The sequence below is a fragment of the Vulpes lagopus genome, chromosome 2 (genome assembly GCF_018345385.1).
Source record: "Vulpes lagopus strain Blue_001 chromosome 2, ASM1834538v1, whole genome shotgun sequence".
NCBI classification, from domain to species: domain Eukaryota; kingdom Metazoa; phylum Chordata; class Mammalia; order Carnivora; family Canidae; genus Vulpes; species Vulpes lagopus.
In genome coordinates this window covers 81,187,275-81,210,777 of record NC_054825.1, presented here as the reverse complement: position 1 = coordinate 81,210,777, position 23,503 = coordinate 81,187,275, and the positions used below count along the sequence as shown (strand labels likewise).

Here is a 23,503-nt window from a genome sequence, read left to right as displayed (position 1 = left end):
GTATATCAATCCAAGGATTCACCCATATTACTCTAAGTACCGTTGTACTACAAAATGTTTAAAGTTCTAAAAAAGAACTCCAGCTATCTAAATTCTAATTTAGTCACAATTATTTGCAGCCCTACAGATTTTATTATTTTTCTTAAGGGTCATTTCGTGGCTCATCTCAATTTTCGGAATAGTTACCATTAAATGAGTATCTAGGGCAGCCCCAGTGGCTCAGCGGTTTAGCGCCGCCTGCAGCCCCGGGGTGTGATCCTGGAGACCCAGGATGAGTCCCACGTCAGGCTCCCAGCATGGAGCCTGCTTCTCTCTCTCTCTGTGTGTCTCTGTGTGTCTCTCTCTCTCTGAATAAATAAATAAAATCTTTAAAAAAATAAATGAGTATGTACCATCTCCAATCCTCACAATAACTTTCTGTGATGTAGTATGATTCCTGTTGCATAGATAGTAAATTAAGACTAAGAAATATTGAAGCATTTTTACAGAGTTACATGAATAGCATATACAGAGCTAGGATCTCACCTGAACTTAATCTGCTTTGAGATCTTGTGTTCTCTTTTCTTGGTGCCTCAAATTTACTCCAGGACAGCTGCACAGCTGTCACAATGCCTCCTCTCCCCATTCATTCATAATCATCACTATTACTCTTCTCTCAGTCTCCCACAACTCGGGAAACGGCATCTCTGTATGTCCAGTTGCTCTTGGAAAAACCTTTGATTCGTTTTCTTCCTACCCTACCCCACCATCTCCAGTCAAGGTTAGTATGCTAACCTGGTGAATCCTTCCTTTAAAGCATACTGAGCCTCTGACCACTTAACCAAGCTCTGGTACTTCTGATCTGATCCATACTACCCTTACCTTTTCTTGGACCATTGTAAAAGCCTTCTATATGCCCCGCTTGCTTGCTTGCTTGCTTGCTTCCTACCTAATAGACAACAGCCAGAGTGATCATATTAAAGCATAAATCAAAACCTTCCGATGACTTTCTAGCTCACTCAAAGTAAAACCCAAAGTCCTTACTGTGCCCTACAAGGCCCCACATGATCTGTGTTATCTTTCCCTCACACATATCCATCTCTTATCCCATGTTCTGTCACTTTTACCCAGTTCCCTTTAGTATCAGGCCTCCTTGCTGTTCATTGAACATGCCAACATGCACCTGTTTCAGGGTCTTTACACTAACCATTCCCTCTGTTTAGAATGTTCTTCCTACAGATATTTGTATGACTAGATACCTCACTTCAAGTTTCTGGTTAAATATCACATTATCTGAGAGACTTTTTTTTAGACTCGGTATCTAAACTAGCACACAAACCATTCCCCCACAAATCTTCTGCATTCTCTTACTCTGCTTTTTGGTTGGTTTTAGAATTTATCACTTTTTTTTTTTTTAAGATATAATTTATTCATTAGAGAGACACAGAGAGGCAGAGACACAGGCAGAGGGAGAAGCAGGCCCCCTGCAGGGCACCTGATGCAGGGCTCTATCCCAGGACCCAGGATCACGACCTGAGCCAAAGGCAGACGCTCAACCACTGAGCCACCCAGATGCCCAGAACTCATCACTCTTGACATACATGTTACTCTTTGATCATGTGAGCTCTTGGATGGCAAGGATTTTGCTACATTTCTAGTAATTAGAATAGTGTTTTGCTTGTAGACGGTGCTCAAAAAATTTTGTTGGGTATATGAATGAAAGAACTAAAAATTTAGAATAACATAGACATTACCTATGAAGACTAGCTCAAGAGTACTCCTTCTGGAAGGTATCATCACACTCTCCACCATGGATTTCACCAGTCTTTACCATGGCCATTACCATGTCTTCCTAAGATTCCTGGAGTAGACTCCTGATTGCTTTCCTCATTTCTGCTCTTGCTCCCTCCACAGTCCATTCTTCACCCTGCAGCCTGCATCTTTTAAAAAGCTAATGAGACCTCCTCTCTTGCTATTTAAAACCTTCCAATTGTTTCACCTCACTTTTAGAATAAAATTTATACTCTTTACCATGGTTTACAATACTACAGCATGCATCTGCTACCTAGTTTGAGGACTTTTTAAAGCCACTTTCTTACTCATTGTGCTTAATTTTGGTTTATGATAAATGCTAGAAAATAATCTTATTTTCTTTTATTCTTTATTTCTCCATGTCTTATGAGAGCAGGAATTTGTCTTATTATTTTTTGCTCTATCCCTAATGCCTGGGACTTCTTAATCATTCAACTAATTGAATTGGTGAATGAAGATATGTAGTAATCATCTGGATCCTTCATAAAACAGAGTTCTAAAACATAAAACAGCATAATCTCAGGCTTTGCCCCTGAGATCAAGTCATTATGGTTATGTGATCCAGGCATTTGTTGTGTAACAAATAACTCGAGTTGATTCTTTTGACTGGGCAAATTTGGAGAATACTGGTTTAATGGTGATACTAAGTGAAATGAGTGAGTAAATGGGAATGATGATTCAGGAAGTTATCTTTTAACCTTAGTATATTGAAATGAATGAGTTGAACACTTCTCAGAGTGTATATAATAGATTACTAATTATATAGGATGTTTGGGGATAAGTGAGTTATCTCTTCTGAGATATATTTAAGAATGACAAATATTCTTCTTTTGGAGATTAGTTAGGTAATTATTAGCATATTGAAGGGTCTGAGAAATTAAACATTATAGGAATTTGACTGCTACATATATTTGCCAAGTTTATTTACCACCCCTAGCCCAAATCATTTTCTCACCAAATCTCTCTTAATAAACTAAGAAATATGCATGGTATAGGAAGTACAGTCCTTGGTTCACTGCTGCGATAGCTCATTCTCCATTGTTAGCTGTCTGCACAAATCACTTGCATGACTGATGGTTTGGATTAGACTATGTCCTAGCAGAAATCATGTTTTTTGACAGATGTATATTCTAAATATTTTAAAAATTATGTTCTTATTATAATAAAAATTCAGGTAAGGATCTTTTGACTCTCCTTTGTTGGGTAGGCTAGAAACATGAAGCTAATAGTGATTTATTAACTTCTGTATGCGTTGCTTTACATTTACATCTCATAGCTAAATTATTTTGCCTACAATTGCCTTATGTTTTTCACCCAGTTATTTATTTAAATCCAATTAATCACATGTAAATTTTCTAGGTCTTTCTGGTCTTATTGTAATAAGTTCAAAATGTATATAAAGAAGATAGGCTTTTTCAGATTTTACTTTATTACAAGGTAATGAACAAGGTAACTTACCTTGTCTTCCTTGTTGGGTTTCTCAGCACAATAAGTACCCATTCAGAGAGGCAGAATCTAATTAATGTAAATGTTAGAGTAATTGTCTTTGAGTAATTTTTAATACATTTTGCCTAATTCTGAGTCAAAATGGTTTCTTATAATACTACTATTTTGGTTTTTTAAAAGTTGGAGTGCAGAAAATTAGGAATGTGTTAAGACTGGTGATTTTAGGTATTTTGTATCATGAAATAGGTTTTCGAGGTGTGTCTAGATAATATAGACAGTAGCATAATGAGCTGATTGTCCTCATGTATATGCATTTGGTCATACCTACTTCTTTTTCTAGATAATCAGGCCTAACAATTTCCACTTTTGATTGTGCTGTTTAATGAAATGGCTGATACTGACTTTAGACTAAAACCTATGCTGAGTTTTGGACACAAGGTACAAGCTAGCCTTTATTTGTTTCCAGTTCTCTACCCAGAAAGGTAGATGAAGTGATTAGCAAAGCAAATTCAGTAAAAGGCTATTGCTATGAGCAAACTAAGGGAGATAATAAAGCTCTTCAGAAAAACTATTTACAGGGTCAGGTTTGCAAGTGAGTACATCCCACAATCATTTTTCTCTCTATCCTCCAAGGCACATGGCAAGAAACTAAATAAAATCTCCATTCTACCATTTACCCAAGATAAAGTGTAAAGCTGTATCATTATTGTTACAAGGAAATACTTTCAGGTCATTTTTCTGATTGTATTTACATGTGCAAAGGTACATGTTTCTGTTGGAACTACCATTTTGACTGGTAAAGAATCACAGGCTTTTAAGTATCACCTCGTATAACCTTCTGAATTATAACATACCATGCATAGCTTAGTTTATGAAGGCCATCAAAGGTAAAAAATAGTTACATTATTGGCAAGTTGTTTTATTACAGGAAGTAATTTGGTTAAAATAAATGTCATTTTGAGTAATGTTTAGAGCAACTCCCAGTCTTCAGCAAACTTGGGTGTGTCCTCACCGGTGACTTAAGCAGGAAAAATGTTAAATGGGAGAGTTGAGACAAGACAATAGAAAGATGCCAGACATATCTCAGAGCAGTGTTAGCATTTGGATTAGGTAATTTGGATTGCATACCCAGAAACACCCCTCAATTTAAAGTAGCTTACCAATTGTGATTTTTATAGGCAAGGCTAATTTCATTCTAGTGGGTTCGTGAACCTGTTTACTCCTAGATTTGCCCTTGTTTTGAGTTTTATGTGTATCAGTGAAGTATTTGCAGGTTCTTGGAGGTTAATCTTCAAATTACGAAATAAGTATCAAGTAAAAGTTGCCCTGCCTTCTTTCATTTATAAAACATGAAAAACAAAAATCTAAGTTGAACTTGTAGGGAACTACACGAAAGACTTCTTTCTGCTCATCTCTGAGGGTGTTCAAAGAGTCCTGGCTTGACTAGAAAGTGCACTTATGGCATGTGCACAGCTTAGAAGGCGAGGAAGTATATAGTATAGAAGGAGGTAATTTGTAAGAAAAAAATCATTGGCATTTTCCCATCTAAAATCATACCTATTCTGCCTGAATTATCTGAGATGTTTTTCTGTTTTTATTCATAGATTCTCCAGCAATTCTAAATAACTTGTTTTAGACTATTTATTTTAGGACAAAAAAGTTAAGAGTATCCAGAAACATGAAGATAGGTCCTCAAAAGATTCAGACGATATCTCTCTAGGCTTTCTCTTTGACAATGGTTTGCCATGTCTTTGGTCACTTATTAACAGCATTCATCTTCTCAACCATAAAAATTTTTTAAAGACTTTTTATGTATTCATTAGAGAGAGAGCCAGTGAGAGCACAAGCAGGTGGGGAGGGGCAGAAGGAGAAGGGGAAGCAGACTCCCCGCCAAGCAGGGAGCCCGATGTGGTTTGCTCCATCCCAGGACTCTGGGACCATGACCTGAGCTGACGGCAGACACCTAACTAACTGAGCCACGCAGGTGCCCCTATTATAAATATTAAGAGATTCTCAACTGTGTCGCATACCAACATACATACATAAAAGGCATTCCCATTAATGACAGTATCTGGGAATCAGAATCTTGAGAAGGGTTATTGTTATAGTTTTAGGGGGAAAAAAAAAACAGATGGTGCTGATAATTCTTCCAACTTTTCCTTTGGAGTCACTAGAGTAGAGCTAGATGATAACCATAGTTCTTCTGGTTCTAAAAATCTGATTCTTTCTCTACTTCTTCCATGCTGCCTAGACACCTGCTTTTCTATAATGATAGGGCCCAGTTTATCCTCTGTGTGTGTGTGTGTGTGTGTATAAGAGAGAGATATGAATCTAATAGACTAATATACTATAGAACTGTTATTCCTACTTGGTGTTATGCACAAACCCATGCTGTTTATTTCTATAGGAAATAAGATGAGTTTAAATTTAAAAACCAGAATCTATTTGGTGGTATGTTGAGAAAAATATCTGAAACTATAAAAATTTAGAATATATTTTATTTATTTATTTATTTATTTATTTAATTTATTCATAGAGACACAGAGAGAGAGAGATTGAGAGAGAGGCAGAGACACAGGCAGAGGGAGAAGTAGGCACCATGCAGGGAGCCCGACGTGGGACTCGATCCAGGGTTTCCAGGATCATGCCCTGGGCTGCAGGCGGCGCTAAACCCCTGAGCCACCGGGGCTGCCCTAGAATATATTTTTAAAAACCAAATTAGGGATTCCTAATCTAAAATCTAAAAAAAAAAAATCTTAAAATGTTCACATAGCATTTAAAGCTTTAGTTGTATCAACCAGGTTTCTACCTTATTTCCTCCTTAATTTGACTATGTAAAGTATACTATAGTATGTACTGTGTACATCAGAAACCAGAATTTGTTTAGTATTCTGATTGTTTCTTTCTGTGTGGGGTGCTTAAAGTGTTAGATTTAATTGGATTATATATAAAAGCATTTATTATAAACACTATCAAAAATATTACTTGAATTTTGTTTAAAACTGTAATTCTAAATCTTTTTTGTATCTGGGACTTCTTTAGCAGTCTCAAGTCTACAAATTCCTTTTCAGAAATGTTTTTAAATGTGTAAAGTATTGCACATGCATATAAATACATATATATATAGGATTAAAAATAACCCTCTTATATTAAAATACAGTTATCAAAATATTAAGTTTGTGATCTAATAATACAAGTGTTTTTTTTTATCAATGCATTGAAGACCTAGCAGCCTTTTAATAACTACCATAATTTCAAAGTAGCATTGTACCTAAAAGGCATTATGAGATATGTACAATTGTAATGTGATATGAAAAATCAGATGTTTAATGTTGACAAAGCATAGGTACTTTTAGGTAGTTTGTTGGTGACATCATACTTGGAGAAAATACTAAACTCCAATTATAGGTTAGTGAAAATAAAGATGTAACCTTTTACCCATTGTTCATAGACTCCCCTGGTCTAAAGTTATTTTTGTTCCTCAGAGACATTTAGGGAAGCCAGAAGTAATCCTCAGTATCTCAAGAGACTTAATCTTTGAGAAAACTGGAGCTCAAAGTCTTTTCCATATTTAGCCCTTAATGCTTTTCAAGCCTTTAAAATAAGCAAGTGCTTAGTTGTTAAATGATGATTGTCAATATGTCTTGCATTAGCAGCAAATGATACAGTTAACAAAACTCAAAGACAACCTACAGAATGGGAGAAGATATTTGCAAATGACCTATCAGATAAAGGGCTAGTTTCCAAGATCTATAAAGAACTTATTAAACACAACAGCAAAGAAACAAACAATCCAGTCATGAAATAGGCAAAAGACATGAACAGAAATCTCACAGAGGAAGACATAGACGTGGCCAACATGCACATGAGGAAATGCTCCATGTCACTTGCCATCAGGGAAATACAAATCAAAACCACAGTGAGATACGACCTCACACCAGTGAGAATGGGGAAAATTAACAAGGCAGGAAACCACAAATGTTGGAGAGGATGCAGAGAAAGGGGAACCCTCTTGCACTGTGGGTGGGAATGTGAACTGGTGCAGCCACTCTGGAAAACTGTGTGGAGGTTCCTCAAAGAGTTAAAAATAGACCTGCCCTACGACCCAGCAATTGCACTGCTGGGGATTTTCCCCAAAGATACAGATGCAGTGAAACGCCGGGACACCTGCACCCCGATGTTTCTAGCAGCAATGTCCACAGTAGCCAAACTGTGGAAGGAGCCTCGGCGTCCATCGAAAGATGATGGATAAAGAAGATGTGGTTTATGTATGCAATGGAATATTCCTCAGCCGTTAGAAATGACAAATACCCACCATTTGCTTCAACGTGGATGGACCTGGAGGGGATTATGCTGAGTGAAATAAGTCAATTGGAAAAGGACAAACATTATATTTTCTCATTCATTTGGGGAATATAAATAATAGTGAAAGGGAATAGAAGGGAAGGGAGAAGAAATGTGTGGGAAATGTCAGAAAGGGAGACAGAACATAAAGACTCCTAAGTCTGGGAAACGAACTAGGGGTGGTGGAAGGGGAGGAGGGCAGAGGGTAGGGGTGAAGGGGTGATGGGCACTGAGGGGGGCACTTGATGGGATGAGCACTGGGTGTTATTCTGTATGTTGGCAAATTGAACACCAATAAAAAATAAGTTTATTATAAAAAAAATCTCTTGCATTGGGAACTTGGCTTATTGCCACTAATTTTATTATAGATTAGAAGAACTAGATATTTATAGAAGTCAGTTTAGTCGTTTCATCATGAAGTCAACTCAGAATATAACTACTAGTAGTAATGAGTGTTATACTTATGTCTTGACTTTGAGCTATATGACCATATGTTCCTTTGTCATTAAAGAGAAAATGTAAAAATAAATAAATAAATAAGTAAGTAAAAAAATAAAAAAGAGAAAATGTAACCCACGTGGTAAGCCCCAAATTGTACTACTTTATGGAACTACTACTGCTTGGTCAAATTTGTGTGGTTATCTTTTGAATATACTTTTTTCTCAATATTTATTTTAAATGGAATTATACAATATTTGTCCTTCTGCTTCTGGCTTCTTGCCCTTAGCATATTTTCAAGGATTTTCAAGGTTCATCCATGTTGTAGTGTTTATCTGAACTTCGTTTTCTTTTTTATGGCTGAATAATATCCCATTTTATATGTATGCCACATTATTGTTTATCCATATATCTGTTGAAGGACACTTGGGTTATTTCCACCTTTTGGTTATTGTGAGTAATGCTGCTATATATATTGCCAAGTCCCTGTTTTCAGTTCTTTTGAGTATATGCCTAAGAGTGGATTAGTGGGTCACATGATAACTTTGTTGCTTAACTTTTCAAAAAAGCTGTGATTATTTTTTATAATAGTTTCTTTTTATTCTTTTATTAATGTTTTTTTGAGCATTAAAAAAGCTTTTGCTTTGGCTTTTCTGCTTATTTCCTTGGTTGACTTTTGTTGCTGATTTTTAAGAAATTATTTGTTTTGGTCATTCATTTTTTCTTTTCTTTTCAATTGTTTGTTTTTCAGACCCGAGTCAGAACTCCATCACAGGGGAACACAGCCAACTGTTAGGTATAGTATTACTGTGGGGATTGACTTTCTCTAAAATCACCCTTTTCTTGCCTGTACTAACAGACGTTACTCTTATTTTATATCCCCTCCTCTTCTACTTTTCACTCCTCAACCTTTTTCCTGCTGTATCTATTCCCAACTTGGTAAGTTTCAGGAAACTACTTCTACAATTGACTAAAACCTAATGTAGTTACATTTGAAAGTCAATTACATTGTCTATGTTTTAAAAAGAAAAGTCTGTAAGAATTAGAGCTTCTTTTTTCCAAGATAATTTTATCAAAAAGACACTATAATACTCTATCATATCTTGGACTTTGCTGTTACTTTGCCCTTTTTATTATTTTTTGTGGTCTTTTATCACCCTCCTTTTTGATTACTGAAAGTACTTCATAAACAGCTTGAACTTAATAAGCAAGATGTAGAGGTTGATGTTTCAGTTCTTTATCTGTTAAATAAGTTATAGAAATAAATGTATTTCTTTTTTTTTTTTTTTTTTTTTTTTTTTTTTTTAGAAATAAATGTATTTCTTCTAGGGATCGCATATTTAAATTTCAGTAAGCTTGTTATTTAATAGGAATTTCACATCTCAGAACTGATAAAAATTTAAAATACAGATAATACAAAATGTATATGTGAAAAAAAGTAAGATAAAACCCTTTAAAGTATCTCTTCTCCCCACCACCCCACCTCTATCCCCCAAGATATTTACTATTGACACTTTCTTGGGAATTCTTTTAGGATTTTTTAATTACACATTTTCTTACAATATATGACCATCTTCTTTCCTGTTTCTATCCATGGAGTTATACTCTACAGACTGTAAGTTCTTTTGTTTCACTTAACATTTTGTCTTGGATGTATCATTTCAGTATATAAAGATTTGTCTTATTCCTTGTTTGTTATAGAATAGTATTCCATGTTCTAATTTTGTATTCCTGTGTTCTAATTTTATACAGCCAGTTTCCTATTCTTGACCATTTATTTCCAGTTGTTTTACCATTAAAAATTGTTACAGTGAACATCTTGTACATATATTCTTGCATTCTCATTGCCAGTATATTTGAAGGAAAAATTCTTAACAGTAGAACTCCTTGGTCAAAGGGTATACATACCTTAAAGAAGATACATCTCTATCATAAACAGCAAATATCAATCTTAAAACTTTTTCTTTACTGGGGATCCCTGGGTGGCGCAGCGGTTTGGCGCCTGCCTTTGGCCCAGGGTGTGATCCTGGAGTCCCGGGATCGAGTACCGCATCGGGCTCCTGGCATGGAGCCTGCTTCTCCCTCCTCCTGTGTCTCTGCCTCTCTCTCTCTCTCTCTCTCTCTCTCTCTCTGTCTGTCATGAATAAATAAATAAATACATCTTAAAAAAAAAACTTTTTCTTAACAGATGAAGATGGCATCTCTAGTTTTTATTTGTATTTCTTTAATCATAAGTGAGGTTAAATGCTTTTAAATATATGAACAGCCATTTTGTGTGTGTATGTGTGTGTGTGTCTTTTGATTTGAGGCTTATTTTTTGTTGAGTTTTTTGTTTTTGTTTTGTTTTTATTGAAGTATGATTAAGGTACAGTGTTATATTAGTTTCAGGTGTATGCTATATTGATTGGACAATTTTATACATTGCTCAGTACTCACCACGATAAATGTAGTCACCATCTGTCACCATATAGCATTATTACAGTATTACTGACTATATTCCCTATGCTGTACTTTTCATTTCCATGACTTATTTTATAACTGGAAGTTACTTTTTTTTCTATTAAAAAATTTATTTGAATATAGTTCATATGCAATGTTACATTAGTTTCAAGTGTACAACATAGTGTTCAACTTCTTTATAAATTATGCTGTTAATCCCCTGTATTTTACCCACCCTATGCACCCACCTCCTCTCTGCAAACCTCCAGTTTGTTCTTTGTACTTAAGGGTTGTTTTTCTTTACTTTTTTTTTTTTTTTTGTGGGAGGTGGGCAGAGTGAGAGAGATAATCCTAAGCAGGCTCCACACTGGGACATAGGGTTCAATCTCACAACCTTGAGGTCATGACTTGAGCCGAATTCAAGAGTTGGACACTTAACCAACTGAGCCATCCAGCTGCCTATGTTTTCTTCTTATATACAACATGTAAGTGAAATCATGTGGTATTTGCTTTTCTTTGCCAGACTTCACTTAGCCTAGCGTCCTCTAGGCCCACTCATGTGGTTTCACATGGCAAGATCTCATTTTTTTTATGACTGAATATTTCACTGGTATTATATGGTATATGGTATTTCATGGTATTATATGTGGTATATAATACCACATCTTTAGGGGCATCTGGGTGGCTTAGTGGTTGAGCATCTGGGATCAAGTCCCACATAGAGCTCCCTGCAAGGAGCCTGCTTCTCCCTCTGCCTGTGTCTCTGCCTCTCTCTGTGTGTCTCTCATGAATAAATAAATAAAATCTTTAAAAAAGAGGGGCAGGGGGATAAAAATAGTATACGTCCCAAAGTAAAGCTTTATCCATTCATTCAATGATGGACACTTGGGTTGCTTCTGTATTTGGCTATTGTAAATACTGTTGCAATAAACATAGAGGTACATATGTCTTTTCAAACTTAATTTTCTTTGGGTAAATACCTAGTAATAGAATTGTTTGATCATATGGCAATTCTATTTTTAATTTTTTGAGGAACCTCCACAGTGTTTTTCACAGTGGTTGGTCCAATTTACATTTACACCAGGGGTGCATGATGGTTGATTTGAGACTATTTTGATATGTACATTGCTGAACTTTTAACTGTTTGAATATGTGCAGAGCAGCTGTTTAAATTATAAGCTATTAAGTCCAAAGTAAGGAAAATACTTGACTTGTTTGCTTATTACAGGTTCAGGGTCTTAGTTAAAGAAACTGGGATACTCCTTTTCTGCTCTTTCTATGATAAGGACATAAGTTTCTGATCTTAATTCTCATTTCTTTGAGGAAGTTTATGTGCTGGAATAGTAGCTGACACCCTAAGTCTCAATAAATATTTGTTAGTTAAATGGTTTGACATAAACATAGAACTGGAAGTCTGCTCTCAAGGGTCATGGCCTTGTGATATTGGGGTTGGCACTATTCTCTTTGTGAATATTCCATTGTGCATATAATACCACAGATAAAAATTGCGAATATTTAGACTTTTATATTGGATAGCTTATTTAGACTGTTCAAAATTATTATTCTCTATATAAAAATTTCACATTTGGACCAGCAATGACTAAGGTTTCATTGAAAGATTTAGGCAGACCACAGAAAGTACATTTCACCCGTAAACTATTAAATTGCATCCGTCTCTGGTACGCCAACAAGTAGAGGAATTTGAGAGTGGTTTATCATCTGGCCAGGAACATGTGTGTCATGGAGGTAGGAAAGGACTTAGCTAATGAAATGGGTGATCAGGGGAGTTGGTACCATTCCAGTGTAAGCTGGGTTTTGTTTCCAATGAAGTACTTGTAGTAAAAGATAGTAAATGAATTGTGGGCAAAAAGAAATGGTACGTGATTGTGAAGAAGACTTCTCTTAGTATTAGCTAACAACCCTAATATTTGCAGAGACTACTCTAGACATGAATCTCATTTGGCAACCTACATTTGCATTCAATTTTGAACAAACCTGGGAATTTATCCAGAGTTGTCTGGCTAGATTCTCGGGTAAGTTCATCTTGCTACCCTGGGTGCTCCCTCTGAGGTTCGTTAGATAAGATGATATTCTCCTTTTTTTTCTAATGCTCTTAATAACTACCATCTTCTGTGCCGCATCCTGAGTTTCTTTTTCTTTTCTTTTCTTTCCTTTTTTTCTTTTTCTTTTTTTTTTTTTTTAATTTATGTATGATAGTCACAGAGAGAGAGAGAGAGAGAGGCAGAGACACAGGCAGAGGGAGAAGCAGGCTCCATGTACCGGGAGCCCGATGTGGGACTCGATCCTGGGTCCCCAGGATCGCGCCCTGGGCCAAAGGCAGGCGCCAAACCGCTGCGCCACCCAGGGATCCCCTTCTTTTTCTTTTTCAAGTAAACTCTACACCCAGCATGGGCTTGAACTCCCAACCTGAGAGTTGCATGCTCTACTGATTGAGCCGGCCAGGCACCCTTCTGAGTATCTTTGTTTAAGCTACAGTCTCAAAATCCATAAAAGGCTGGCTTATTTTAGAAGAAGAAGAAGAAGAGGAGGGGGAGGAGGAGGAGGAAAGAAGGAAGAAAGGAGGAGAGGTTTGCAAAAGGCAGAAAGGTGATTTTTTGGATTATATTTTCCAGCCATCTTACAATTCCTCAATTCCAGTTGCATTCGCAACTGGACTTAAAATCTTGCCAGCTGTCTATAAAAATCTTGCTTAGGAGCACCTTGCTGGCTCAGTGAGTGGAGCATGTGACTCTTGATCTAGGGTTGCAGTTTGACCCCCACCTTAGATATAGAGGTTACTTAAAAATAAAATCTTAAGGGCACCTGCGTGGCTTAGTGGTTTAGTGTCTGCCTTTGGCTCAGGTTGTGACCCCAGGTCCTGGGATCGAGTACCGCATCGGGCTCCCCGCAAGGAACCTGTTCTCCCTCTGCCTGTGTCTCTGCCTCTCTCTGTGTCTCTCATGAATAAATGAATAAAACCTTTAAAATAAAGTAAATAAATAAAAAAAACAAAAATAAATAAATAAAATAAAGTAAATAAAATAAATAAATCTTAAAAAAAGAAAATCTTGCCTAGCATAATTTGGCCTGGTAGGTTAAAAACTGCTTCAATTGTCTTGCCTGATGAATAGAATTTATAATAGCATCTTTCAGACTTCTAAATGTTCTTCCTGTCAGTAGGGCGCAGTTACTTTAATGTATCTATTGTTCCCACTGACTCATCAGATCTCTCATAAATCTCAGGGTCAGGTTGAGAAGCTGTATGGAGGAATGAATATATTTATGATTTATGAACTTTGTGTGTGTATAATTTTTAATTTGAAACAGTTTAGTAAGCAAGTAAGCAAATGAGCTGCATTTGGGCCCTAGCATTTTTACAATAAGTTTTACCAAACATTCAAGGAAAAATAATTCCTCTTCTACAGTTGCTCTCAAGGAATAGGAAAACAAACACTCCCGACTCAGTTTGAGGATTGCATAATTCTGATACCAAAACTTAGCAATGATAATATGAGACAAGTATAGGCCAGTTTTATTTATGAATACAGATGTCCTAAATGAAATATTTGCGATCTGAATCAAGCAATGTATTGTTTTTTAATTACCCCTGTGACCAGTTTGGGTTTCTGCCAGAAATACATGGTTGATTTACCATTAAAAATCAATGTATGTGATTCATTGTGTTAACAAAAGGAGATGAGGAGTACCTGGGTGGCTCAGTCAGGCATCTGACTCTTGATTTTTGTTCAGGTCATGGTTTCAGGGTTGTAAGATCATGCCCCACATCAGGCTTGCACTGGGCACAGATCCTGCTTTAGATTCTCTCTCCTCCCCGCCCCTCCTCCCCCGAAAAAAAAGGAGATTAAAGAATGAATCCTCTTAACTGATGCAGGAAAATAATTTCATTTGAAATATATCCAATATTTAAATTTATGAGGTCATATTGACACTTTAAAAAAGTAATTGATGGGACCCCTGCGTGGCTCAGTGGTTGAGCATCTGCCTTCAGCTCAGCATGTGATCCCAGGGTACTGGGATCGAGTCCCACAATGGGCTCCCTGCAGGGAGCTTGCCTCTCCCTCTGCCTGTGTCTCTGCCTCTCTCTCTCTCTCTCTCTCTCTCCTCTCTCTCATGAATGAATAAAAATCTTTTTTAAAAAATTAAAAATAAATAAAAATAAACTAATTGATCACCATTAGTGTATTTTAGTGAACTCATTACTCTGAGAATTGCTTAATAGAAAGAATGAAGTATTTATCTTGCCTTTACTATACTAATGGGTAACCAAATAGTGTATTAGAGGGAATGTTTCTTTTTTTTTAATAAATTAACTTTTTATTGGTGTTCAATTTGCCAACATACAGAATAGCACACAGTGCTCATCCCGTCAAGTATTCCCCTCAGTGCCTGTCACCCACTCACCCCCACCCCCCGCCCTCCTCCCCTTCCACCACCACTAGTTCGTTCCCAGAGTTAGGAGTCTTTATGTTCTGTCTCCCTTTCTGATATTTCCCACACATTTCTTCTCCCTTCCCTTATATTCCCTTTCACTATTATTTATAGAGAGAATGTTTCTTTATCAAAGTATTTCACCTAGTAAATTAAGGAAGAATAATAGAAGAGTAGGATCCAGTCATTAATCACCAACAGTTGGTTAGTATCTCAAAAAGAAAGCAAATCAGATGACATATACCCCCTAACAGAAGATCAAAATACTACTGTGAAGTTTTCCTACCTCTCCCCTAAAAATCCTCAAGGTGGATCAGCCTCTGGACCTCATTAGCAATATATAGGAAATAAATAAAGCAGAACAACATTTAAGCAGCATCACATTGGATGTTGTCATCAATATCAGAAACTAGTGGCTCCTGGGGGGCTCAGTCAGTTAGGCGTCTGCTGTCAGCTCAGGTCATGATCCCAGGTTCCTAGGATGGAGCCCTGCATCATGCCTCTTGCTCAGTGGAGAGTCTGCTTCTCCCTCTCCCTCTGCGCCTACCTCTGCTTGTGTGCGCTCACTCTCTCTCTCTCTCTCTCTCTGTTTCTCTCAAATAAGTAAATCTTAAAAACATCAGAAACTCTACTGAACATATGACATAGTTTCTTCAAATAAATTGTAAAGAAAAGAAGAGCTGTTGACTTAAGAGATATAGAAATCAACATAATGTATGCCTCTTATTGAATACTCAAACTGTAAAAATCAAAAACAATTTATAACATTTGAGACAGCCTTTCGTGTTCACAGTCACATAGTTAAGACTCAAACCTGTGCTAAGGGAAATTAAGTAAATTTACTGCTCTTGTTCTGCCTGTCTCAGACCAGCAAAGACCATTTGACAGGATCAGGAGACTAAGGGAAGAATCAGATTTATTTATCTTAGCTCCAAATTGCAATATAAGTGGCAAATTACAGAAGCAGCAATATAGAGATAAGAGCACCACAACAATAAAGTTTTTATAAAGAGCAAAACATTTGATAAACCATATTCCTGTTTACAAAAAAATATATATGCCATAAAAAAATGGAAATCTGAAATCTGTAGTAGAATCAATGGCACTTATATCTGTTTTGAGTTGAGTAAGTTCCCAGTCATGTTAGCTTTATCTGGATAGTAAAATGAGGGGAATAAAACAACTTAATGATCTGATGGGCTATTTAATTCTTAGCATTACTGAAGCCAGTCTCAGTGGATGCCTCCAAAGGAATTCTCTTAGGATTCTGGATAATCCTAACACAGCCCTAGGATATGGATTTGGTTCTTAGTTCCTGCTGAGTAAAACTTACTTACTATTCAGAAACTCTAGAACTTCCATTTGAGATGTCCTGAGGTCACAGTAGTGACCTAGATTTATGAAAGGCTGCACTATTGATTGAGCAAGAATAGGAGTAGAGGAGTAGAGGGAGAGAGGGAGGATCTTAAGTAGGCTTCATGCCCAGCACAGAGCCCAATGTGGGGCTCCATCTCATGACCTGAGGTCATGACCTAAGCTGAAATTAAGTGTCTGATTCTTAACCAATTTAAGTCACCCAGGTGCCCCTCCTTTTTTTTTTCATTTTTAAGAAAGAATGAAGGCTGTACTTTTTTTTTTTTTAATATTTTATTTATTCATGAGAGACACACAGAGGCAGAGACACAGGCAGAGGGAGAAGCAGGCTCCCTGCAGGGAGCCTGATGTGTGGGATTCAGTCCTGGGACCCCGGGGTCACAACCTGAGCCGGAGGCAGGCGCTAAACCACTGAGCCATCCAGGTGCCCCCCCCTCCCCCCTTAAAGGCTGTCCTTATGAAGCAGCATGATTTCTTGCCAAGAAACTGAGATCAAGAATTGACCCATGCCTTTCAATTAACCACTCCTGCTGAGAGCTTTTTCTTGCCTAGAAAGCCTTAATCTTTGATGATTGACCAGGAGCTCTGTGGGACCCTCACATTCCACTACCACACATAGACCCTGATAAGACTATCTTGGAGGCATCATTGGTCTCATGAATGTAGGCAAAGTCTCCAGGGATATTCTTCTACCCCCAGAAAACCAAGCAAGAAAAGTTGGGCCAGAAACATCCAGGACCAAAGTGTCAGGAAGTTAAGATGGTTGCGCTTGAAACTTGAGACTGCAGAGGCCCCACATGTAGAGGTGCCCTGGTCGCAGAAGGGGAACCAGAGCTGTTGGGACAAGGCTTGGACCAGCAGGCAGCAGCATGGGGCAGGATTGTTGTGAAGCAGCAGAGAAGTAGTATGTTGGATCTGGGACTCCTGCTTATATAACCCTCAAGAGGGATGAAGTGGTCCTGAGTCTGAGATACAAGACTATTAAAAGTTTAAATCAATAAAGGGTGCAGTTAGGTAAACATACTAAGGAATGAAAGACTGTTTAGAGAGAACAAATGGAACTTGTAGAAGAGAAAAAAATAGTTGTTGATATAGAAACTAAAGGTAACAGATTAGAAACAGGTAAAAGGGGTTTGTGAACAGAACAAAAGGAAAACCCACATCTAGACACGTCTTACTGAAGCTGCAGAACTCCTAAGAAAAGATCTTGAAATCAGCCAAAGAGAAAGTACAGATCATCAAGGGAATAACAGAACAACAGAATTCTCAGTAACAAAACAGATAAATGATGCCTTAAAGTGTTTACAAAGCACTTTCTAGAGTAGAGTTATGCTTATTAGCAAGAAACTCAGTAATAAGGACAAAATACAATTGTTGCTAAATAAAAGCCAAGAAAATTTTTCACCTTGAGACCCGCTTTAAGCTAGTGGTTTATAACTGGTTTATAAATTATGTCCCCCAGAGGATATTTGGAAATGTCTGAGAAGTTTATTTTGATTGTCGCTGCTGGAGATGCTACTGGCATCTAGTGACTCACGGCTAGGGATGCTCTTAAACAGCCTACAATGCACTGGACTTCTGCCACAGCAAATTATTATGTGCTGAGTTTGAGAAACACTCCTTTAAAAAGGAATTCTAAAGAAGGTACCTCAAGTAAAAGCAAAATGATCGCCGAAGACTAGTACTCTGAAATGTAACAAAAATATTGAACAACTCAAATGGTAAACATGGACCTTCACTTCACCCAAGTTAGTGTTGTCTTTATGAAATAGTTTTAGTATCTTATTTGTGTAGTAAAATAAGCTACTAGAGGGGAGCCTGGATGGCTCAGTAGGTTAAGAATCTGCCTTCAGGGATCCCTGGGTGGCGCAGCGGTTTGGCGCCTGCCTTTGGCCCAGGGCGCAATCCTGGAGACCCGAGATCGAGTCCCACGTCGGGCTCCCGGTGCATGGAGCCTGCTTCTCCCTCTGCCTGTGTCTCTGCCTCTCTCTCTCTCTCTCTCTCTCTCTCTCTCTCTCTGTGACTATCATAAATAAATAAAAATTAAAAAAAAAAAAAAAAGAATCTGCCTTCAGTGCGGGTCCTGATTCCAGGTCCTGAGATCAAGCCCCATATTGGGCTCTATGTTCAGTGGGGAGCCTGCTCCTCCCTCTGCCTCTGCTCCTCCCCACTGCTCGTGCTCGCGCTCTCTCGCTCTCTCACTCTCGCTCTCTCGTGTGCCTGCTCTCTGTCTCAAAATTTTTTTTTTTTTTTAAGCTATCATAGGGACACCTGGGTGGCTCAGCAGTTGAGCATCTGCCTTTGGCTCAGGGTGTGATCCTAGAGTCCCAGGATCGAGTCCCGAATCAGGCTCCCTGCTTCTCCCTCTGACTAGGTCTCTGCCTCTCTCTGTGTCTCTCATGAATAAATAAATAAAATCTTTTAAAAATCTTAAAAAAAAAAAAACCGCTGGAGATATTGGACAGAACAGTAGTACATGAATCAGAAGAAAGAGAACTGAAGTGTTCAAGTTTTTTGTTTGGGAGGATGACAGACTGTTGTTTAAACTCGCTTAACGGTTTAAGTAAAATATGTGGTAAAATTTCAAAGGTATTTACTGAAAGAATAGATATAGAATGTAGAAACTCCAAAAGGAGAGAACAAATGGAATAAGGGAAAAATAAGCCAAAAAACCCAGTAGCGAAAAGGAGAATGAATCATAAAAAATACCAAATAGAAATTTTAAAATGATAGAATCCAAATAAATAAATAAATAAATAAATAAAATTATAGAATCCGATATAAACATATAAATTGCTAAAGTTGGACTAAACTTGACAGTTGAAAAGACAGATTGTCAGATTTTTTAAAAATACCATTATCTGCTGTTTACAGGAGATCGACCCAAAACATAAGGACCCAGGAAAATGGACAGTGAAACAGTTGAACCAAAGGACAGTTGTATAGTTGTCATCTTTTCTACTTAGAGTTTATTCTGCTCTGTCTTGCTAAGATAGGTACTTAGCTCAAATAATTTTTATTCTTTTTGGTCTACTAATGTAAAATTTTAAGACGATAACTTTTCTTTGAAGTGCTTTGGTGGATCCTACAAGTTGCAGTAGGTAATGTGTTTATTGTCATTTAATTTTTTAAAGTATTTTAAACTTCAATTCTTGTGTTGTTCTACAGCATATCTAATTTCTAAACTTGGAAGGATTTAAAAATCTATCTTTTCGGGATCCCTGGGTGGCGCAGTGGTTTGGCGCCTGCCTTTGGCCCAGGGCGCGATCCTGGAGACCCGGGATCGAGTCCCACATCGGGCTCCCAGTGCATGGAGCCTGCTTCTCCCTCTGCCTGTGTCTCTGCCTCTCTCTCTCTCTCTCTGTATGACTATCATAGATAAAAATAAAAAATAAAAAATAAAAAATCTATCTTTTCATAATTCTAACAACTTTTGTTATAGATCAAAGTCACAGCCTATATTCCCTCTGTTTGAAATTTGTTGACTAAGATCTAGCACATGATAAATTTTATGAATTCTCCATGTATGTCTATTTTGTATATTGTCTAATTTTGTTTGCAGAACTTTATGTCCATTAGGTGAAGGTTATTCATTGTGTTATTCAGGTCACTTCACCCTTATTTTGTTTGCTTCATCTATAATTATTGAGAGATATATGTTAAACATCTCCCTGTATGACCGTAGATTTATCATTTCTTACTATAGTTTTGTCCATTTTTGCCTCAGGTTTTGAGTCATGGATGGATGGGTAGGTGAATAAATGGATAAATGCATGTGGTAGGCAGCCTCTTAGATTGGTTCCAAGTGATCCTTTCTTCCTGGTATTCATGCTCTTGTGTAATCCTCTGCCCTTTGAGGGCTGGACTTAAGGACTCCTTCTAATTAACAGAAAATGGCAAAGCAATGTTACTTTCAAAATGAGATTACAAAAAGACCATGACATCTGTCTCGTAGTCTCTCTCTCTGGTTCTCTTTGATGACTTGCTTTGAGGGAATCCAGCTGCCATGCTGTAAACTGTACTATGGAAAGGCCCGTGTAGCAGGGAACCAAGATGGGCCCCTGACCAACAACCTAAAAGACAGTGAATCTTGCCAACAACTATGTAAGTGAACTTGGAAGTAGATCTTCCCCAGGCCTTCAAATGAGACCACACAGTCTCGGCAGGGGTTTGATTGGAACTTCATAAGGACTGAAGCAGAGGGCTCAAAGTCATGCCTATATTGCTGGCCATACAAACTGTAAGATGAAAAGTGTGTTTAAGCTACTAAATGTGAGAGTAATTTACTATGCAGAAAGATAACTATAAACCATAGATATATGTTTAAAATACTTTCTTGAGGGGCCAGGGTGCTCAGCTGGTTAAGCATCTAACTCTTGATTTCAGCTCAGGTCATGATCTCAGGCTCGTGAGATCGAGCCATGCTTAAGATTCTCCCTCTTCCTTTCCCTCTGCCCCTCTCCCTACCTCATGCACTCACTCTTCTCTGTCTTTCTCTCTCTCTCAAAAAAAAAAAAAAAAATAGTAATAATAATTACAAAATAAAATACTTTCTTGGTAAATTCAACTTTTTGTTATGTGGTTACCCTTTCATCCATAATAAGGCTTTCCTTTTAAAGAAAAATTTATCTAGTGATAATAAAACCATATCAGCTTTCTTTTGGTTAGTATTTGCCTGATCTCTTTCTTTCTTTCTTTTTTTTTTTTTTGATCTCTTTCTTTTACTTTCAGCCTTTACATGTCATATATGTCTCTTAAAACAGTATGTACCTGCATTGTTTTGTTTAATCCTATGTTTTAACAAATGAAGTTTATTTACATTATTATAATTATTGGTATTATTGATACATTATTGATACAATCTAAAAATGCTGTCTATATCTTCCAAATAAAGAAAATAACATTAGCACATTCACATCCCTCTCTCTACAGCGCCAAACCCCATTATGTTGTTATTATCTAGTGTAGGTCAGGGGGACAAAGACCGCCCAGTAAATGGATTTGGAGAACTATTTGCTAATAACTACCTGATCTGGCTTCTTCTATCTTTCCAAATACTCTCTCCTTTCCTCTGTTTCAGCTGTGTTACTCTGTTTTATGAATCCATTAAGATTGTTTCTGCTTTAGGATCTCCTAAAATTACTACTCTCTCAGCTTGAAATGCTGGCTTTTCCTGACCATTCTATGCCAAGGGTATGCTACAGCCAGCTTACACTAACTCATGAGAGCCAAGTGTATGCATCTCTCCAAAACCATGTTAATGACTTCACATTAATAGTTTAAAATTGGTGTGTGTATTTACACCGTGGAAATTAGCTAACATTATAAGTCACGTGTGTGTGTGTGTGTGTGTATTTAACTCTGTCTTCTGTGACTTCAGTCTACACACAGTCTACAAAGACTTTAACTGCTTTGTCTACTGCTATATCCCTGGGACCTAGAGTGCCCAGCACATCATAAGAACTTAATAAGTGCTTGGTGAATTAATTGAATAAATGAATTACTCAAAAGTGGTGATAATTTTAATCTATGTCATTCTCTTTAGAATTTTCTGGAACCATTAAAGGAAAAGAATTACATTTTCCTTTTTTAAAAAATAACTTTTTATTGTGGAAATTTCCAAAGGTACAGAAAAGCAGATAGAATAGCATAGTGAACCCCCATGAAACTATCGCTCAGTTTATTTTTTTAAAAGATTTTATTTATTTATTCATGAGAGGCAGACATAGACAGAGGGAGAAGCAGGCTCCATGCAGGGAGCCTGACGTGGGACTTGATCCCAGGACCCCGGAATCACACCCTGGGCTGAAGGCAGACGCTCAACTGCTGAGCCACCCAGGCGTCCCTATCACTCAGTTTAAACAATGTTGAGAATCTGTTTTCAAGCTCCACCTGATTTTTTCCTGGAATATCTTAAAGAAAATTCTTGATATCACATTTTATGTACCATTTTTTAAGAAAAAGTTTAAATTTCTCTGGTTCAGAATTGTCTTTTTATATTTGATTTGAGTCAGGATTCTAACAAGGTTCACACCTTACATTTGGTTGAGGCATCATTTCAAGTCTTAATTTATGAAATCACCTTTTTTTAGTTTATGCCATTTACTTGTTGAGTGAGTCAGATTATTTCTCATGTAGAATTTCTCACATTTTGAATTTGATCATTGCAGCATCATTGTGGTGATGTTTAACATCTTCCTCCTCTGTGTTTTGGGAAATGGTAGGTAGATTTAGAGGCTTGATTAGATTCAGCTTCCATTCTTTTAGTAGGAATACATCCCAGGTTGCACAGTGTATTTTTTTCATTGTATTATATTAGAAGATTGTGTTGTCCACTTTTAGTGATGTTGAAATTGATCATTGAGTTTCCGATCACCCTGATCCATCCATTATAAAGTTATGTCTCGGCCTTTCATCTAATGGTTTTAGCAAATATTGACGCTGATTGCCTAGATCCATTATTTCATTAGGAGTTGAAAATTGGTGAGTTTTTCCTAATTATATTATTCCATATGCATTAAAAATTTTCTGTTTAAATTCCAGTTAACATTACAGTGTTACGTTAGTTTCAGGTGTACAGTGTAGTGATTCAACAATTCTATACATTACTCAGTGTTCATCATGACAGTGTACTCTTCATCCTCTTCACCTGTTTCACCCATTCCACGCCAACCACCTCCCCTCTGGTAATCATCAATTTGTTCTCTATAGTTAAGAGACATATAAATGGGGGCAACCGGGGTGGCTCAATGGGTGAGCATCTGCCTTTGGCTCATGGAGTGATCTCGGGGTCCTGGGATCGAGTCCCATATCAGGCTCCCCACAGGGAGCCTGCTTCTCCCTCTGCCTGTGTGTCTCTTGTCAGTAAATAAAAGCTTAAAAAAAAGAGAGAGATAAAAATGGCTAACAGACACATGAAAAGATTCTCAACATCATTCATCATCAGGGAAATACAAATCAAAACTACAGTGTGATATCACACCTGTCAGAATGTTTAAATTTAACAACACAGGAAACAATAAATGTTGGTGAGGATGCAGAGACAGGGGAATCCTCTTACATTGTTGGTGGGCATGCAAAGTGGTACATCCACTCTGGAAAACTGTGTGGAGGTTCCTCAAAAAGTTAAAAATAGAGCTACCCTATGACCCAGCAGTTGCAATACTAGGTATTTACCCAAAGGATGCAAAAATACTGATGTGAAGGAGCACTTGCACCTGAA

General features: G+C 37.4%; 1 protein-coding gene across 4 annotated transcripts in view; it reads left to right on the top strand.

The window, feature by feature from the left end:
- SLC12A6 (solute carrier family 12 member 6) overlaps positions 1-23,503 on the top strand; it is an 89,338-nt gene that overhangs the window by 32,807 nt on the left and 33,028 nt on the right. For 3 of the 4 annotated variants that reach the window (XM_041744258.1, XM_041744260.1, XM_041744261.1), the window contains one exon: positions 8,771-8,815. The exons of the other annotated variant lie outside the window; for it this stretch is intronic. In XM_041744258.1, the coding sequence (XP_041600192.1) occupies positions 8,771-8,815 (45 nt within the window). The remainder of the gene's footprint in view (positions 1-8,770; positions 8,816-23,503) is intronic. 4 annotated transcript variants of the gene reach the window in all.